Source organism: Lineus longissimus, chromosome 17, assembly GCF_910592395.1.
Source record: "Lineus longissimus chromosome 17, tnLinLong1.2, whole genome shotgun sequence".
In the NCBI taxonomy this organism is placed as follows: Eukaryota; Metazoa; Nemertea; class Pilidiophora; order Heteronemertea; family Lineidae; genus Lineus; species Lineus longissimus.
This window is the reverse complement of record NC_088324.1, coordinates 9414558-9432911: the sequence shown is the minus strand read 5'-3', so window position 1 is coordinate 9432911 and position 18354 is coordinate 9414558. Positions and strand designations below refer to the sequence as shown.

Sequence of the window (18354 nt, the reverse complement as noted above, 5' to 3'; positions counted from 1 at the left end):
CGAGGTTGTCCAAAATCTCAATCCCGACAGTCTGGCGTCGAGACATTTGAAATAGGCTCCGTCTGCAGCTGCAACTTCAAAGTGATGTCAAAATTGGACGGGCCAGCCAGTGCAGAGGTGAGCGCTGCACGCTTTTTTCACGTGGCTTCATTTTCATTGGCTAATTTCCGCACTGTGGCCAGCGTCCTTTTTTACGTTGCTTCATTTTCATTGGCTCGTTGAGCCACAGTTTATGACTTGATTGGCATGCCAAGTATCCGATATAAAGGCGTGCCGGGCGTTCACCAACGGATTGCAGAAATGGATTTCAACAGGTTGTGGTCCTGTTTCGTTACGAGCCTTGACAAATTCGCACGTGCTGGATAGTTGGGCGGAAGTGAGTGGTGTATGAACGATTTGTCAATTTGCCACTGTTTGACGAGATATCATGATGATCTGTTCTGTTAGGAGATACTGTGTTCATAATTTAGAAGGATTAGAAGTCATATTTGTTTGTCCGATAAGATTCTTCAGGGAGGAAATTCTTTGTGCGGATCGCCAGCAGCTTCGACTATCGGCAGAGGATTAAAGATGGAGCCACGACCTCGGGCAGCATTGATTGAGGATGTCACCAGAGGAGGATGGACAAACACAGTAGGAATAGGATATGGGCTACCACACCTCATTATCAGCCAATATCAGGTAAGGTAATTAACCTTCTCCCCCAGTCGCACAGGTAGGTCAAGACTCTGCTAAAAAAGGTTAAATTCGACCATATCCAAAGACTCCCTAATATTAGTAGGCCTATTTTTAGGATAAGGCCACGAGTATGAATAATCCGGTTTACCGTCCGAGAGATTGAAAAAGATGGTGAGGCTTATTTTAGTATTCCCCCTCCCCAGCCTGCTTTGCCCTCGTTCCCCCGCAAGCCCTCAAGCCCGTGGGCTCGCTGGTCGGCTTCCCCGCGTAGATCTCGATTTTTAGTTTAAAAAACGCCACCGGGATTTCATAGACGGCGCTGCGGATTCCGCAATCCATGCGGTCTGCTCATCGTCATCCCGGCCTGCCATACGTGCATGATTACAAATCCATCGCTATCGACACCATATCACGCCATCAGTTGATAAAATCGACTGAATATGCATCATTGATTATATTAATCTTGATAGATGCCTGTTTATTTACTTCTAAGTGACCCGGGGAAAGTAGAAAAGTACTTGTAGGCCTATTTAATTTCTTCTGCGGGTCGTAGGAACGTGTTCACAATATCAATAGGGCCTACGCTGGCAGCACCACCCTCAAACTCATTAAAACTCATCAGAATTGTAGTTTTTGCTAGGTACACCCTGTTGTCTTTTATGTTTCACTGAGACATTATTTTCCTAATAGTGATTTTTTTTATAAAGAATGAAATTTTATTTCAGTACATCACAATGTACATTACAATTGTTCTACCTGCACCACCTGGAATGTTTGAATTATATACTGCAATTAACTTAAAGATGAGTAGCTTGCGGTTTTCACACTTGTTTCTTTTATGCCCTATAATTTTTACCCCAAGTTGAAATTTTGATAAAAGCGTTTCAGGTCACCTTTAAAGGTAATCATTGCGTATCATAAAAGTCTAACATAATATGCCAGCATCAATAGATGGGATGATACAACACTGTTAAAATAAATTCCCCATCAAATTAATTTGTTATCAAACTGTGAATGCATTTGTCTACTTGTGATAGGTTTACGTCTTGTCTTCTCTTTTTGGCTCACTGGTACGGTGAGTCTATACAACACCGCAGTGTCTGTCGTCCGTCGTCGTCGTCGTCCGTCGTATCCTATTTCAAAAACAGTGGCAAATTTCTTAACCGATAAGGCTATGGACTCAAAACTTTGTATGCATCCCCCCCCCCCCAACTAGGTCAGATGATCTTTGACACTGAATTTCGGTCCGGTCTGATTCTTGACTTGGCCACCAGGGGGCCAAAACTGATAACATAAATAGTGTGATATCTTACTTATTGGTGATTTGTTTTTTATAAAATTTGTGTTGTAGGTACTCCTAGCAAGGATATATCACATCATACGTGTTTTCATACGTTTCGTAACTTCTAGGGCTATGGGCTTGTAATTTTGTTCACAAGACCCCCTAGGTCTCGACTTTGACACCAGGGGGCAAAAAGTGAAAACCTTGAAAGTGTGATATCTCGCTCGTTAGTGATTCGTATGTTCGAAAAAGTTGTTATGGTTGGTACTCCCAGCAAGGATACATTACATATTATACAGGTTTTTGATTCGACCTACTTCTCAAGGTCCATTGTCAATTAAGTCGTTACCTAAATACCAGTGAGCACAATGGCCCCTGGCCTTTTCATTTGTTTTTCTCATAAGAGTGCATCTTGCAGACAACTTGTCAAAAGTATAGGAAAGTAGGCTTTGAAAGTGTCAAAATGTGACGTCAAAAACAAGATGGCGGCCACGTATTTTGGGCTATATTTCATTTCAAATTTGACATAGGATGAATATTTAGGTGTCAGGCTATTGGTTCTAGGGGTCAAGGAATCTATCATGACAATTTGTGAAGTTGTTGGGAATTGCATCACCGGAAGTATGACATTTAGGGAACCACTTTGCTTCCAGTGATATATGCACTTTAACCGGAAGTATGACATTTAGGGAACCACCATGCTCTCAGTGATATATGCACTTTAACCGAATGTATGACATTTAGGGAACCACCATGCTTCCAGTGATATATGCACTTTAACCGGAAGTATGAAATTTAGGGAACTACTTGGCTTCCAGTGATATATGCACTTTAACCGGAAGTATGACATTTAGGGAACCACCATGCTTCCAGTGATATATGCACTTTAACCGGAAGTATGACATTAAGGGAACCACTTTGCTTCCAGTGATATATGCACTTTAACCGGAAGTATGATATTTAGGGAACCACCATGCTTCCAGTGATATATGCACTTTAACCGGAAGTATGACATTAAGGGAATCACTTTGCTTCCAGTGATATATGCACTTTAACCGGAAGTATGACATTTAGGGAACCACTTTGCTTCCAGTGATATATGCACTTTAACCGGAAGTATGACATTAAGGGAACCACTTTGCTTCCAGTGATATATGCACTTTAACCGGAAGTATGACATTTAGGGAACCACTTTGCTTCCAGTGATATATGCACTTTAACCGGAAGTATGACATTCAGGGAACCATCTTGCTTCCAGTGATATATGCACTTTAACCGGAAGCGACGAGGAGAAGAAGGACAGAGACTGTGAGGTTTGTATCACTAAATCATATCTACATTTGTACTTTAGACATCAACTTTGATTACAGAGTCGAGAAGGATGATCAATGGTAGGAAGACTGAGACCCAGCGCAGGATGAAGACATCGTCCGGTATTGTGTCACTTATTTGTCTTTTTTTTTGTATGCACAGTTAAATTTTCAGAATTTGTCTACAGTTTTCGATGAAGGAAGGAAGTGACACAGGCAATTTTCACGAAGCAGGAGAGATGACACTGCTATATTTTTTCGCTATTTTTCGAGATTAAGGAGGTAGGTACACAGAGAGATTGACTCATTTCAAGTCATTTTCGAGAGACGGAATAGAAGACCAATGACGCTGGTATATTTTCTTCGCTGTTTTTCGAGAGGAAGGAGGGACACAGAAAGATTGGATATATGGCACGAATTAGGGGAAGCAATGCAGACAACAAAAATGAAACAAATCATCCTTACGCTAAAGCCTGCATCTACTAAACTTTTTTTCTGAATTGATGTTAAAAACATACTTTGAATTAATGCTGGGGAATTTCTAAATTTTCAAATTATATTTTTTCTTAGAATCTACGAAATGAATTGTTATTTCAGACTCTTATTTTAAGAAACCCTATGATTGGCTAGACGTAATTTCTTTTAAAGCCAAAAAATTAATGATGAAGAAACCAACACCGACATCAACAAATGTTAGACTATTAGTTGAGAAAACAACATTAAAGCCTACATTTTGATGGAAAAAAAAAGATTTCATACAGCCAAATAACCTACATTTAAACTCGACGTTTACTTCTGAAATACAAATTCCCATTTTGCTTATTCCCTACACCCTAAAGCCTACATTTGAGTTTGATCAAGAAGTCTTATTTCTAGAAACCGTACAATTAAAACTACATCATTTATTCTAATAACCAAGAAGCCTACACTGACATTTTAAATTATTAAGCCATTATCTGTGAACACTACATTAAAGCCTACATTTTGAAGGAAGTAATCATGATTTCATTCAGCAAAATAATCTACATATAAAGTAAACGTTCAGTTCTGCAATATACATTTACTGTTTGCATAATCTGGGAAGGAAGCCTACACCCTAAAGCCTACATTTGAAATTTCATCAAGAACTCTTATTTCTAGAAACCCTACAATTAATTCTACATCAATTTTTCATGGAATGATCCATAACTAAGAAACCTACATTGAAGCCTACACTGTCATTTTAAATTATCAAACTCTTTATTTGTGAACACTACATTTAAGTCTACATTTTAAAGGAAGTTGTCATGATTTCATAATATCACTCCCCTAATTCGTGCCACCAATGCTATATTTTTCTTCGCTAATTTTCGAGAGGAAGGAGGTACACAGAGAGATTGACCTATTTCGAGTCATTTTCGAGAGATGGAATGGAAGACCAATGATGCTGGTATATTTTTCTTCGCTATTTTTCGAGAGGATGGAGGTACACAGAGAGATTGGATGTATGGCACGAATTAGGGGAAGCAATGCAGACAACAAAAATAAAAAAAGCATTTTGACAAATCATCCTTACGCTAAAGCCTGCATCTACTAAACATTTTTTCAGAATTGATGTCAAAAACTTACTTTAGATTAATGCTGGAGTATTTCTGAATTTTCAAATTATATTTTTTCTTAGAACCTACAAAATGAATTGATAATTCAAACTCTCATTTTAAGAAACCCTATGAATGACTAGATGTAATTTTTTCAAAGCCAACAAATTGATGATGAAGAAACCAACACTGACATCAACAAATGTTAGACTATTAGTTGAGAAAACAACATTAGACCTACATTTTGATGGTAAAAAAATGATTTCATACAGCCAAATAACCTACATTCAAACTCAACGTTTCATTCTGAAATATAAATTCCCATTTTGCTTATTCCCTACACCCTAAAGCCTACTTTTGAGTTTGATCCAGAAGTCTTATTTCTAGAAACCCTACAATTAACACTACATCATTTATTCCAATAACCAAGAAACCTACACTGAAGCCTACACTGACATTTTAAATTATTAAGCCATTATTATTGCCATTATTTGTGAACACTACATTAAAGCCTACATTTTGAAGGAAGTAATCATGATTTTATACAGCAAAATAATCTACATATAAAGTAAACGTTCAGTTCTGAAATATATATTTACTGTTTGCATAATCTGGGAAGGAAGCCTACACCCTCCAGCCTACATTTGAAATTTCATCAAAAACTCTTATTTCTAGAAAACCTACAATTAATTCTTCATCAATTTTTCATGGAATGATCCATAACTAAGAAACCTACACTGAAGCCTACACTGTCATTTTAAATTATCCAACTCTTATTTGTGAACACTACAGTAAAGCTTACATTTTAAAGGTAGTTATCATGATTTCATGATATCGCTCCTCTAATTCGTGCCACAAATGGGAGATTGACTCATTTCAAGTCATTTTCGAAACGTTGCTATATTTTTCTTCGCTATTTTCCGAGAGGAAGGAGGGCCACAGAGAGGAGTGACTCATTTCAAGTCACTTTCGAGGGATGGAATGTAAGACCAATGACGCTGCTATATATTTTTCGCTTTTTTTCGAGAGGAAGGTGGAACTCCGAGAGATTTATGGTACTAATTAGGGGAAGCACTGTGGACATTGTCTGTTTTGTAGGTTTTACAATAAGCTTTTTTGAGAATTGATGTAAAAAACTTACTTTAAATTAGTGCTTGGGAATTTCTAAATTTTCAAATTATAATATTTCTTAGAATCTACAAAATGAATTGTTAATTAAGACTCTTATTTTAAGAAACCCTATGATTGGTTAGACGTACTTTTTTCAAAGCCAAAAAATTAATGATGAAGAAACCAACACTGACATTTACACATGTTAGACCATTTGTTGAGAAAACAACATTAAAGCCTACATTTTGATAGAAAAAAAATGATTTCATACAGCCAAATAACCTACATTCAAACTCAATGTTTCATTCTGAAATTTTGCTTATTCCCTACACCCTAAAGCCTACATTTGAGTTTGATCCAGAAGTCTTATTTCTAGAAACCCTACATCATTTATTCCAATAACCAAGAAGCCTACACTGACATTTTAAATTATTAAGCCATTATCTGTGAACACTACATTAAAGCCTACATTTTGAAGGAAGTAATCATGATTTCATTCAGCAAAATAATCTACATATAAAGTAAACGTTCAGTTCTGCAATATACATTTACTGTTTGCCTAATCTGGGAAGGAAGCCTACACCCTCCAGCCTACATTTGAAATTTCATCAAGAACTCTTATTTCTAGAAAACCTACAATTAATTCTACATTAATTTTTCATGGAATGATCCATAACTAAGAAACCTACATTGACGCCTACACTGTCATTTTAAATTATCAAACCATTATTTGTGAACACTACATTTAACCCTACATTTTGAAGGAAGCTATCATGATTTGATAGTATCGCTCCCCCTAATTCGTGCCATAAATGGAAGATTGACTCATTTCAAGTCATTTTCGAGAGACGGAATGGAAGAGAGATGGTGCTGCTATATATTTTTTCGAGAGGAAGGAGGTGTGCACAGAAAGATTGACACATTTTCAGTCATTTTCGAGAGATGGAATTCGAAAGAGATGATGCTGCTATATTTTTTTCGCTATTTTTCGAGAGGAAGGAGGTGCTATTTTCGAAAAGAAGGACAGCGACTGTGAGGTTTGTATCACAAAATCGTATCTACAGTTGTACTTTCAGACTTAAACTTTGCCTACAAAGTCGAGAAGGATGATCAATGGAGGGAAGACTGAGACCCAGCGCAGGATGAAGACGTCATCAGGTATTGTGTCACTTATTTGTCTTTTTTTTGTATGCACAGTTAAATTTTCAGAATTTGTCCACAGTTTTCGATGAAGGAAGGAAGCGACGCCGGGGTAATTTTCACGAAGCAGGAGCGATTACACTGCTACATTTTTGTCGCTATTTTTCGAGAGGAACGGGGTGTACACCGAAAGATTGACTCATTTCAAGTCATTTTTGAGCGTTGTAATGGAAGAGAGATGACGGTGCTATATTTTTCCGCTATTTTTCGAGAGGAAGGAGGTGTACACAGAGTGATTGACTCATTTCAAGTCATTTCAAGTCATCACAAAATCGTATCTACAGTTGTACTTTCAGACTTAAACTTTGCCTACAAAGTCGAGAAGGATGATCAATGGAGGGAAGACTGAGACCCAGCGCAGGATGAAGACGTCGTCAGGTATTGTGTCACTTATTTGTCTTTTTTTTGTATGCACAGTTAAATTTTCAGAATTTGTCCACAGTTTTCGATGAAGGAAGGAAGCGACGCCGGGGTAATTTTCACGAAGCAGGAGCGATTACACTGCTACATTTTTGTCGCTATTTTTCGAGAGGAACGGGGTGTACACCGAAAGATTGACTCATTTCAAGTCATTTTTGAGCGTTGTAATGGAAGAGAGATGACGGTGCTATATTTTTCCGCTATTTTTCGAGAGGAAGGAGGTGTACACAGAGTGATTGACTCATTTCAAGTCATTTTCGGGAGATGGAATGGATGACCGATGATGCTGCTATTTTTTTTTTGCTATTTTTTGAGAGGAAGGAGGTGCTATTTTCAAAAAGAAGGACAGAGACTGTGAGGTTTGTATAACTTAATCGAACCTACATTTGTACTTTCAGACACTTTAAATTATCAAGCCATTATTTGTGAACACTACATTAAAGCCTACATTTTGAACGAAGCAATCATGATTTTATACAGCAAAATAATCTACATATAAAGTAAACGTTCAGTTCTGCAATATATATTTACTGTTTGCCTAATCTGGGGAGGAAACCATTATTTGTGAACACTACCCTTAAGCCCACATTTTGAAGGAAATTATCATGTTTTCATAACATCGCTCCCCCTAATTCGTGCCACAAATGTGAGATTGACTCATTTTCGAGAGATTGAATGGAAGAGAGATGACACTGCTATATTTTTTTCGCTATTTTTCGAGAGGAAGGAGGTGTACACAGAAAGATGGACTCATTTCATGTCATTTTTGAGAATGCAATGGAGGAGAGATGGCGCTGCTCTATTTTTTTCACTATTTTTCGAGAGGAAGGAGGTGTGCACAGAAGGATCGACTCATTTTAAGTCATTTTCGAGAGATGGAATGGATGACCGATGATGCTGCTATATTTTTTTCGCTATTTTTTGAGAGGAAGGAGGTGCTATTTTCAAGAAGAAGGACAGAGACTGTGTGGTTTGTATCACTTAATCGCACCTACAGTTGTACTTTCAGACACTCTAAATTATCAAACCATTATTTGTGACCACTACCCTTAAGCCCACATTTGAAGGAAATTATCATGTTTTCATAATATCGCTCCCCCTAATTCGTGCCACAAATGTGAGATTGACTCATTTCCAGTCATTTTCGGGAGATGGAATGGAAGAGAGATGGCGCTGCTATATATTTTTCGCCATTTTTTCGAGAGGAAGGAGGTGTACACAGAAAGATTGACTCATTTCAAGTCATTTTCGAGAGATGGAATGGAAGAGAGATGGCGCTGTTATATATTTTTCGCCATTTTTTCGAGAGGAAGGATTGGTGTACACAGAAAGATTGACTCATTTCAAGTCACTTTCAAGGGATGGAATGGAAGAGAGATGGCGCTGCTATATTTTCTTCGCCATTTCCGAGAGGAAGGAGGTGTACACAGAGAGATTGACTCATTTCCAGTCATTTTCGAGAGATGGAATGGAAGACCGATGATGCTGCTATATTTTTTTCGCTATTTTTTCGAGAGGAAGGAGGTGCTATTTTCAAGAAGAAGGATAGAGCCTGTGAGGTTTGTATCACTTAATCGTACCTACAGTTGTACTTTCAGACTTCAACTTTGATTACAGAGTCGAGAAAGATGATCAGTGGAGGGAAGACCGAGACCTAGTGAAGGATGAAGACGTCGTCAGGTATTGTGTCACTCATTTGTATGCATAGTTAAATTTTCAGAATCGGTCTGCAGTTTTTGTTGAAGGAAGGAAGGAAGCGACGAGGAGGTGCAATTTTCAACAAGAAGGACAGAGACTGTGAGGTTTGCATCACTAAATCGTATCTACAGTTGTGCTTTCAGACTTCAACTTTGATTACATAGTCGAGAAGGATGATCGATGAAGGGAAGACTGAGACCCAGCGCAGGATGAAGACATCGTCAGGTATTGTGTCATTTATTTGTCTTTTTTTTTTATGCACAGTTAAATTTTCAGAATTTGTCTACAGTTTTCGTTGAAGGAAGGAAGTGACGCCGGGGTAATTTTCGCGAAGCAGGAGCGATTACACTGCTACATTTTTGTCTCTATTTCCGAGAGGAAGGAGGTGTACACCAAAAGATTGACTCATTTCAAGTCATTTTCGAGAGATGGAATGGGATGGCGCTGCTCTATTTTTTTCACTCTTTTTCGAGAGATGGAATGGAAGAGAGATGGCGCTGCTCTATTTTTTTCACTTTTTTCGAGATGAAGGAGGTGTACACAGAAAGATTGACTCATTTCCAGTCATTTTCGAGAGATGGAATGCAAAAGAAATGATGATGCTATATTTTTTTCGCTGTTTTTCGAGAGGAAGGAGGTGCTATTTTCAAGGAGAAGGATAAAGACTGTGAGGTTTGTTTCACTGAATCGTACCTACAGTTTTACTTTCAGACTTCAACTTTGACTACAGAGTCAAGAAGGATGATCAATGGAGGGAAAACTGAGACCTTGTGAAGGATGAAGACTTCGTCAGGTACTGTGTCACTCATTTGTATCCACAGTTAAACCTTGGAGGAATTATACTTATAATTCCTCCAAGGTTAAACTTTCAGAATTGGTCTACAGTTTTTGTTGAAGGAAGGAAGGAAGCGACGAGGAGGTGAAGGACAGAGACTGTGAGGTTTGTATCACTAAATTGTATCTACAGTTGTTCTTTCAGACTTCAACTTTGATTACAAAGTTGAGAAGGATGATCAATGGAGGGAAGATGGATGGGAATTGCACCAGCCGCCGGTTTCATCAAAATTGTTTGACTTGTTTATTTGAGGCAAGCGTTCAGTTTTGTTGTCACCAGTGACTGGGCAAAAAACAACGCAAGACTGGCTCATCAAGATGAATGAATTGAGTGATGATGAACATTGGCTGTCTCCAAATAACTGCATTAAACAAGAATTTGTGGATCAGATCCAGCGATGGAAAAATGATCGGTTCCAGAGAGAGGACTGTTGAAGATTGGTAGCACTGACAAACAACTGAAATCAGTTATCAGTTTCAATGGGATTGTATGACTTGTTGATTAAAGCAAGCATTCGATTGTATTGACTCGGAGAACTGGAACTTAAACAAGCGAGGACTCTTAACGGCCATTTTACATGTTTTGGAACTTAAGTCTTTTTTACCACAGTTTAAATTTCCCTCCATGTTTAACTTTCTTTTCCTGGTTCCAAGTTTGGATTAACCTATATTTGCTGGGACCCAGGTTACTTGAGCCCTTGTTTTGGTAAGGCAGACCCCTTCCTGACCTCTATCTGGTTTTAGTTTCATTTTTTTCATACATGTTTTCAGGTTTTAGTTTTCAGGTCTTTATTTCTGTGAGGAGCTGTCTAATGTTATGGCCCTCTAACGTTTTGGTAAGTTTACCCAATGTACATAGATCTTATTGAACCCTTTAATTGTACTGGTTGTATTATAGTTATTTCAGTAGGAAGGATTTTCTAGTGCCTTGCCTGCTCATTGTCACATGTGGGTCCTCCATGTGCAATTTTGCTATTATGTAATAGGTCAACTGGGGTGAGCCCTGAAGGATAGTCCTTGTTTTTATGCAGATTTGTGTTTCCCTATGTTAAAACCAGTCAGGTGATATTTATTTACATGTTGTAGGAAATTTATGTCCTTCAGTAAAATGTTTCTTTGTGCTAATGTAAAACCCCCCAGGAGACGTACGTCTTTCTAGTTTTCTTGTGTCTGCTCTTTGGTCTTTGGAACTTAAACAAGCGAGGACTCTCAGGTTAGAGGACTTCCCATGGAAAGGATAGCAGGCCAATCAGAATAAAATCAGTTACCAGTTTCAATGGGGTCGTATGACTTGTTGATTGAAGCAAGCATTTGATTCTATTGTCTCGGAGAACTTGATCGAAAACCAACATGCAGTTAACTTGGATTCCCATCGAAGTTTCCCATAGGATAGCAGGCCAAACAAAGAAGAAAATCGCTCTATATCTAGGGTAAGATTGAAGACAGTATTTGATTCTATTGTCTCGGAGAACTTGAGCTAAAACCAACGAAAACCATCAAAATTAGTAGAAGGCAGATTCCCAATGGATAGTAAGCCAAGCAAAGAACAAACAAACGGTTGTCAGTATCAATGGGATCATAAAAGTTAGAAATAAATATGGTTGTAGTCTCCCTTCCAACTCTAAATCTTTCGAATGGCAGAGTGCAAAACACTTCTCTAGACTGATTGCCTGCTAAACTTTGAAATAAATTATGTAAATGTTAGAAATAAATGCATTTGCAACCTCCGACTTTGTCCAGTGTTCCTCCTTTTCCTTCAAATTACACAGGATGTCTCGACAAAGGATCTATAAAGCCGTGTAACCAAGGGCCTGACATGGAGACATAGTCACATCCTAACATTGTTGTACCAGTTACCAGGATTTGTACCAGTTACCAGGATGTATCAAAACGTTATCAGTTGAGCCTCATTGTCACAGAAGAATGGAATCGAGTTATGCTAGTTCGGCGAGCTGCTTGCCAGATATCCCCAGCCTAAATCGAAGCTTTATGGTGTATAGCCTGATGTTAACACCTTCAGCGCCGAACCACGTAGATCTGCGTGGCCCAAATCCCCCTCTTTGAGCTGGTTATCGGAGTCTCGTGTACTTCATGAAAGAACTACGCCATCGCCATCTTCAGGACAAGGTAGGAACTGAGAAGACCATACCATGCCCTGAAGATGGCGATGGCGTAGTTCAGAACTTTGAATGACTTCATGAAAGAACTACGCTATCGCCATCTTCAGGGCAAGGTAGAAACTGAAAGACCTTGCCATGAAGATGGCGATGGCGTAGTTCTTTCAGGAAGTCGATGAGACTCCGATAACCAGCTCAAAAGGGAGGGGGGGGGGGATTTGGACTACGCAGATCTACGTGCTTCGGCGCTGAAGGTGTCAGGACTCTCTATCTGTACGGTTCCTTACTTTGGTAGAAAACAATAAAAGTCATTGTCATGCATATTTTACATGTTGGCCTCGGTCTGTAGGATCACATCCTTGAAACAAGAGTCACTCACCAGCTCACATACTCCTCTCCTCGCACACGTTCCTGAAGGTAGAAACCTGGATACCATTGTTCATCCTGTGATTCAGGCCGTTTTTCACTTCTTTCGACATACAAACGAAGAAATATCTTGAGGTGGAGAATATTGAAAACCACTGGTTATACCCATCCTGAGGAAATCGTGGGTTAATGTTCGTCTGTCCTTGTGTGCGGGGCCGGAGAAGTGAACATCAATCCCGATATCCTCAGGATGCCGCGGAATACATGACATGACAGTTACCAGTCATGATTTTATATCAATATACAGGTTAGCCCGTCCCTATTCACAAAATATACCAACAGTTGGTCACATTATTTCATTATCTTCATTTGTATCGATCTTCAAGTATATTATAGATAACCTATTTTCACGAGATTTGTGAAAATGATCTTCCTGCAGATTAAAGGGACAAGATAAGTAAGAAAAAAAGAGAAAAAAAAGAGATGACTCAGGTGGGATTCGAACCCACAACCTCCGGATTAGAAGTCCGGCGCGCTGTCCATTGCGCTACAGAGCCAGTCCGTGAATGCTGGCTCATCTTATCGTTTTTGTACAGTAGCGTCAGTTGGTCGACTGAGCCATATTAGTTCATAGAAATGATTCATAGCGGCGCGGTTGTCGTTCAGGCCAGAGACCTCTATTAGCCAGCGTGTACATTCTGTGTACATTGTAATGAATATAGGTTGGTGAAAAAAGTACACCAAGGGTGCTTTAATTCCCACCAAATTTTATATGTGTTTTGAAGAGGCTTTTATCGAAATAATAGTAAAATATCAAAACATTCCAATACCGATTGCCTGAGAAAAATTGATTTGTGTACAGCATTGCCATCAAATCGTCACTCGCGGACTGATATGGGCCTATTAGAATACAAGTTCTAAACTGGCCGGTGAGACAATATTTCCTTAAATTAATTATCAAAAAGTATATCCCCGTTATGGCCTGGCTCTGTAGATTAAGAATCCACCAAAGATTGAAGAATAAATCCACTTTCACCCGTCACAGTCATGTATTTACCACAGCTTCACAGTTCAGTACGGACTATGTGCCACACTTTTGCCTGTGGATGAATACATGTCTCTGCCCTTCAGCAGTGTTTCACAGGATGTTGCAAAAAGAATCTACAGAACATGGGCATTGACAAACCATGCCGTAGAAGTAAAGTTAGCTCTTGAAAGGGCACATGTCAGCACTTGCCGCGAACCCAATCGCAGCAATTAACCCAACGCAGGAATAATATTATATATTGCCCACCTTGCTCCTGTCTATAGTCTCCCGTTAAACCTGCATATGAGGCATAGTCTTTTCCTTGCCTGTGATGGATGATGTTTTTTGTGATGACTAAGTGAAATGAAACTAAATTGAACACACAGAATCAATAAATAAGTTACTTTATCTCTGAATAATATTTAACATAAATATACAAAGTAGCCAATATTACAAATGAATCCTCTATGGTAACATCAAAACTATATATACAGTCTGTTCTAAAAAAAGGTAATTTAGTGGCAGTATTGGACATGTACAATGTCTATATACATGTAGTAATTTTAAAAAACATACAGTTTTGATTTTTTTGCATAGTTTGCAGCTAAGGTGGCGTGCATAAAGCAAAGGATGCTGGTGTGTTGTAATTTGCAGCGTAGGCTCCCTCTTACTCTTCCCCTTCCATCCCTTCCACTCACAAAGAAAAACACCGAGAACGGGATAGCCCCAGCAAACAGCTCCTGCAAATAGGCAGGTATCAGTCCAAAATAATCCGAAATGAAGGAAAAAAGAACTATTTCCTTCAGAGCAAATGAACTGTCCATCGCTCCTTGCGCTCCTCTTCACTTTGCTTTCGATCACATTGCCATCACAGCAAGGGGCGAACTCGGCCGGTTTCCTGTACAATTACCAAAATATCTACAAGAGAATTTCTATCCTCGAGTAACTGTTTTAAAAGTTCTCAAGATCGTGGGTAATTCCTTCAGTGCTTTTTAAATACGCCCTTGCCTTGGCGTCGGCGTTTCTTTTTGTACGCCAAACTCGCAGCCATCTCAAATGATTCCCGCACGTTATCCCTTTTCAAGGCGGATACCTCCATGAATGCTTTGGCACCGATCTTGGCCGCCATTTCCTCGCCCTCTTCTGTCGTAACAACTTTCTGGAATAAAAAATATCATGATTGAAATGTACGCTTTGAATTTTTCAAGATAAACCGTGTGGGTAGAATTACGCGAACAGACAAATTACAATGAATGTACGTACCAATGGCCAACTGTTTATTCCTCACACCATAATACATGTATATATACACCCCCCCCCCCCAAGATTGTATCAGACATGCCTTGAAAATGTACGCACAGACAGCTGTTACATTTTGTCCAGAGACAGGAAACGGAAGCAGACGTCACCGTCAAAGATGGCTGGCCTACCTTCTTCCATTTTGCGAGGTCATGAATAGTGTCAGGGTCGTTTCGCAAGTCCTTTTTCGTCCCCACCAAAACAACTGGGACATCGGGACAGAAATGTTTCACCTCCTTGATCCAATTCTCCCAAACGTTCTCCAGACTATCGGGGTTGGCGATACTGTAACATATTATCAGGACGTCTGTGTCAGGGTACGACAGGGGGCGCAGTCTGTCGAAGTCCTCTTGGCCGGCGGTATCCCAGAGAGCTAGCTCCATCTGTTGAGGAAATAAGAATTACATTTTAAAGTTGATGGTTTAACTCGGAGAAACCGCGTAATTTTGTGTCTTGTACTGCCGAACTGTAAGCAACACGAAAATTCATCAGTTTATGACAATTAAAATTGTCATGAAGTTGCTGTGTTTTGACATTACGAGGAAAGTTTGACGTCATCGCGGAATTCCTCAAACTGAGACTATAAATTCCAAGGCCTATATAAACCCAGATGATAATATCAAAACGTCATGATATATCTCGAACCGTTCCATTTAAGGAAGTAAACAGTCTTTACAAATTATTCATACCAAACTATAGCACGATGCATATAGTTAATGCTTTGAGGGCGAATGAAAATTAACAGAGCAGAACGTCTTATTCTGAGGCCTGTTGGGAGTTATATCGAAAAGTGTTAAAATTGTAGTTAGGATTAAGTAAGAGCGAAGGAGCCCTGAATGAGAAAGTATGTGTTTTTAACTAGTGTCAACCAGTTAAGGGCATATATAGGTTGTCCAAAAAATGAAACCAAGGTGCAATATTGTATTAATTTGTTTGGTGAAACTGAATGTCAGTAAAACCAAGAATTGATAGAGGCTATTGTCTTTAACTGGTTCATGTATATGGTGTACAATAAACAAGCGCAATAAATAAGAAACTACACACGTGCCGTATTATAAGTGTACACTCAATGAAACCACCGTTTTTTTGGAACAACCTGTCGCTCAATTGTTGTAACATTTATACAGAGGGATTTTGTGACATTAATACTTTTTGAGGACACTGCGCACTCTTAGCACAAGAGATAAAAAATCCAATATTTCCCCGAGTTTGTCCCATTGACCATCATCACCATATGACCTGTAGTCATAATAATGGCAAGACCGTACCACGAATAAACTCGTGAGGTGACACACTTACACGACGTGGTAAGACAGTTCTAGTTTAAGACAAACTTTGGAAATGACTGATGCTCTCCCAGCGTTTGACACTCCGTGTACGGTCCCGTTACAAAATATACTTTCGTCATCTCATCAAAAACGTCATTATCACCCAGAAACATTTTCAATAAGGTCTTACTAATGTGAAATTGCATTTTTTCTGGAATACGTTAATTTGCTTTTGTATTCCGTTTACTTAACCTATTTTGATATTACCCGGGGGCGACTTAGTTGGTGAGAATGATCTAGATTTTGTTGTTCTTTTTGGACAATTTTATGCAAAAGTATTGATGAATGTGTCCACCAACACTTAGTACATTCGGTTTTCCAGTTGGCATAATGTTCCGAGGCATTACACGGGCCAACTCACGGGGGGGGGGGCTTCCCTACTGACGGGTTTTTGTCCCGTCTAATACATGATATACTAAATATTCATGTCTAAATGAGACACTTCACCACCCAAATCTGTAAGGGACACGCCTACCCAGTCACCCCCACCCCACCCCCAACACAAAAAATGGCTGAGTTTTCAGCCAGGCACCAAAATCAAAACAGGTGTTTGAAAATTTATCTAAAATATCGACTATTACCTGCTTTCCCTCGAATGCGATATCGGCAACATACGTCTCGAAGACGGTGGGGACGTAACCGGCGGGGAACTCGTCCCGGCTGAACACGATCAGGAGGCATGTTTTGCCACACTCGCCGTCGCCGACGATCACCAACTTTCGCCGGATTTTGCCATCCTCGTAAGCATAATCTGGAAGAGAGAAATTAAGTCAATTTTGAGTGGTGGTTATTGATCGTCGTTAATGCATTGGTTTGCTATGCTTTGCAATGATTTTTCTGGGACAGGCTGTTGCTTTCGAGGGTCTTTATAGCGACACGTTTAAAGTAACTATGCCAGAGGCCTCATGGAAGAAGTTTCAATCATTATGGCCTTTCGGTTCACGGGCGTAAGGGAGGAGTTTTGGTGGCTGCACAGCCTTTACAGGACCATGTACTGTGGAACATGTGACCAAAATCGACAGATTGTTATGACGTCAAATCCCCGCCATATGACGCGATCGGAATATTGACCGAAGACATGTTATACCGGATCAGTCACAGAATTATTTTCATTGTTCTAATCTTCGAAAATTTTGTTCTGGTAGATAAGCCCACGCTTGGCCGGAGTGACCTGATTGATTTTATTTTTAGACATGACTCAAATGTCGCCGATATAGTTTTTATTTCCTTGGAGACAACATTCTATGAAGACGCCCTATACAAGTTCGATCATTGCATATGTATGTACATATACATGTATATTATACAACTTAGAAGTCAAGTCAAGTCAAGTTTCATTTCATTCTTGATACAACCAGGAAAAATTAATTAGACTGGTTTTTATCAATATTTATGAATACCGCGAACTGAAAAGTCTCTCTGGTTGCCGATTGTAAGGAAACACTGATGGGGACAAAAAAACACGTTACACCGGCTTCCCGTTATAAAGAACGTCCCGTCCGAATTATTCCGAATGTGCAAATTGTCCAGTGAATTTCGTCAGCAAAAAGATAATAAAACGGATCCCAAGTTCTTTGTAGAAGCCATTTCTTTTAAAAGGCTAACAAAAATGTCGAAAGAAACTTAATATTGAATCTCACCTGTGTCTCTTGTCGAAGTCGTACATGAGCTTAAAAGTGACCCCATATTTCTTTTCTGTCGCCAACTGATATATAACGAATTTATCTAAAGCCGCTTGTCAGTAGTTGTCCTGAAAGAACGGAATGATATGGTATTCATTCGGCCCAAAGAATGATTTTATACCCGCCGACACGCTCTAGTCTAAAAATAGCATGAATGTCGTTTCCTGATTGGTCTTGGGCGGGATTTCCCCATAGCACGCGGATCGATGCAATGTCGTCACGAACTGGTGGCGGAGCACGTGGGTTTACAGAATTGCTCTTTCTTCGCATCCGGAGCTCTGTTCGCCCGGCAAAAAATACACTTGGCTTGTGGGCTCGTGGTTAGACTCTCGGGGCAGTCAATTTCGTCATCCCGATCGTCTCGTTTTATGCGACAGGACGAGACCGGTCCACTGCGTCAGGAGTGTACTCGTCGTGCGCTTGGCG

The 18354-nt window shown here is 39.5% G+C and overlaps 1 protein-coding gene and 1 non-coding gene across 2 annotated transcripts; both read right to left on the bottom strand.

Moving 5' to 3' along the window:
• Positions 1-13076: 13076 nt before the first annotated feature.
• Trnar-ucu (transfer RNA arginine (anticodon UCU)) lies at positions 13077-13149 on the bottom strand. The gene has a single exon. It is a non-coding gene; the product is annotated as a tRNA-Arg (tRNA).
• An 858-nt stretch (positions 13150-14007) lies between these two features.
• Positions 14008-18025, bottom strand: LOC135501307 (ras-like GTP-binding protein Rho1). The gene is made up of 4 exons (XM_064793352.1): positions 17887-18025; positions 16828-16997; positions 15050-15301; positions 14008-14778 (listed from the first exon to the last, which is right to left on the bottom strand). Exons 1-4 carry the CDS (start codon positions 17930-17932, stop codon positions 14602-14604), a joined length of 645 nt encoding a protein of 214 aa, XP_064649422.1. The 5' UTR covers positions 17933-18025; the 3' UTR covers positions 14008-14601.
• Positions 18026-18354: the final 329 nt, after the last annotated feature.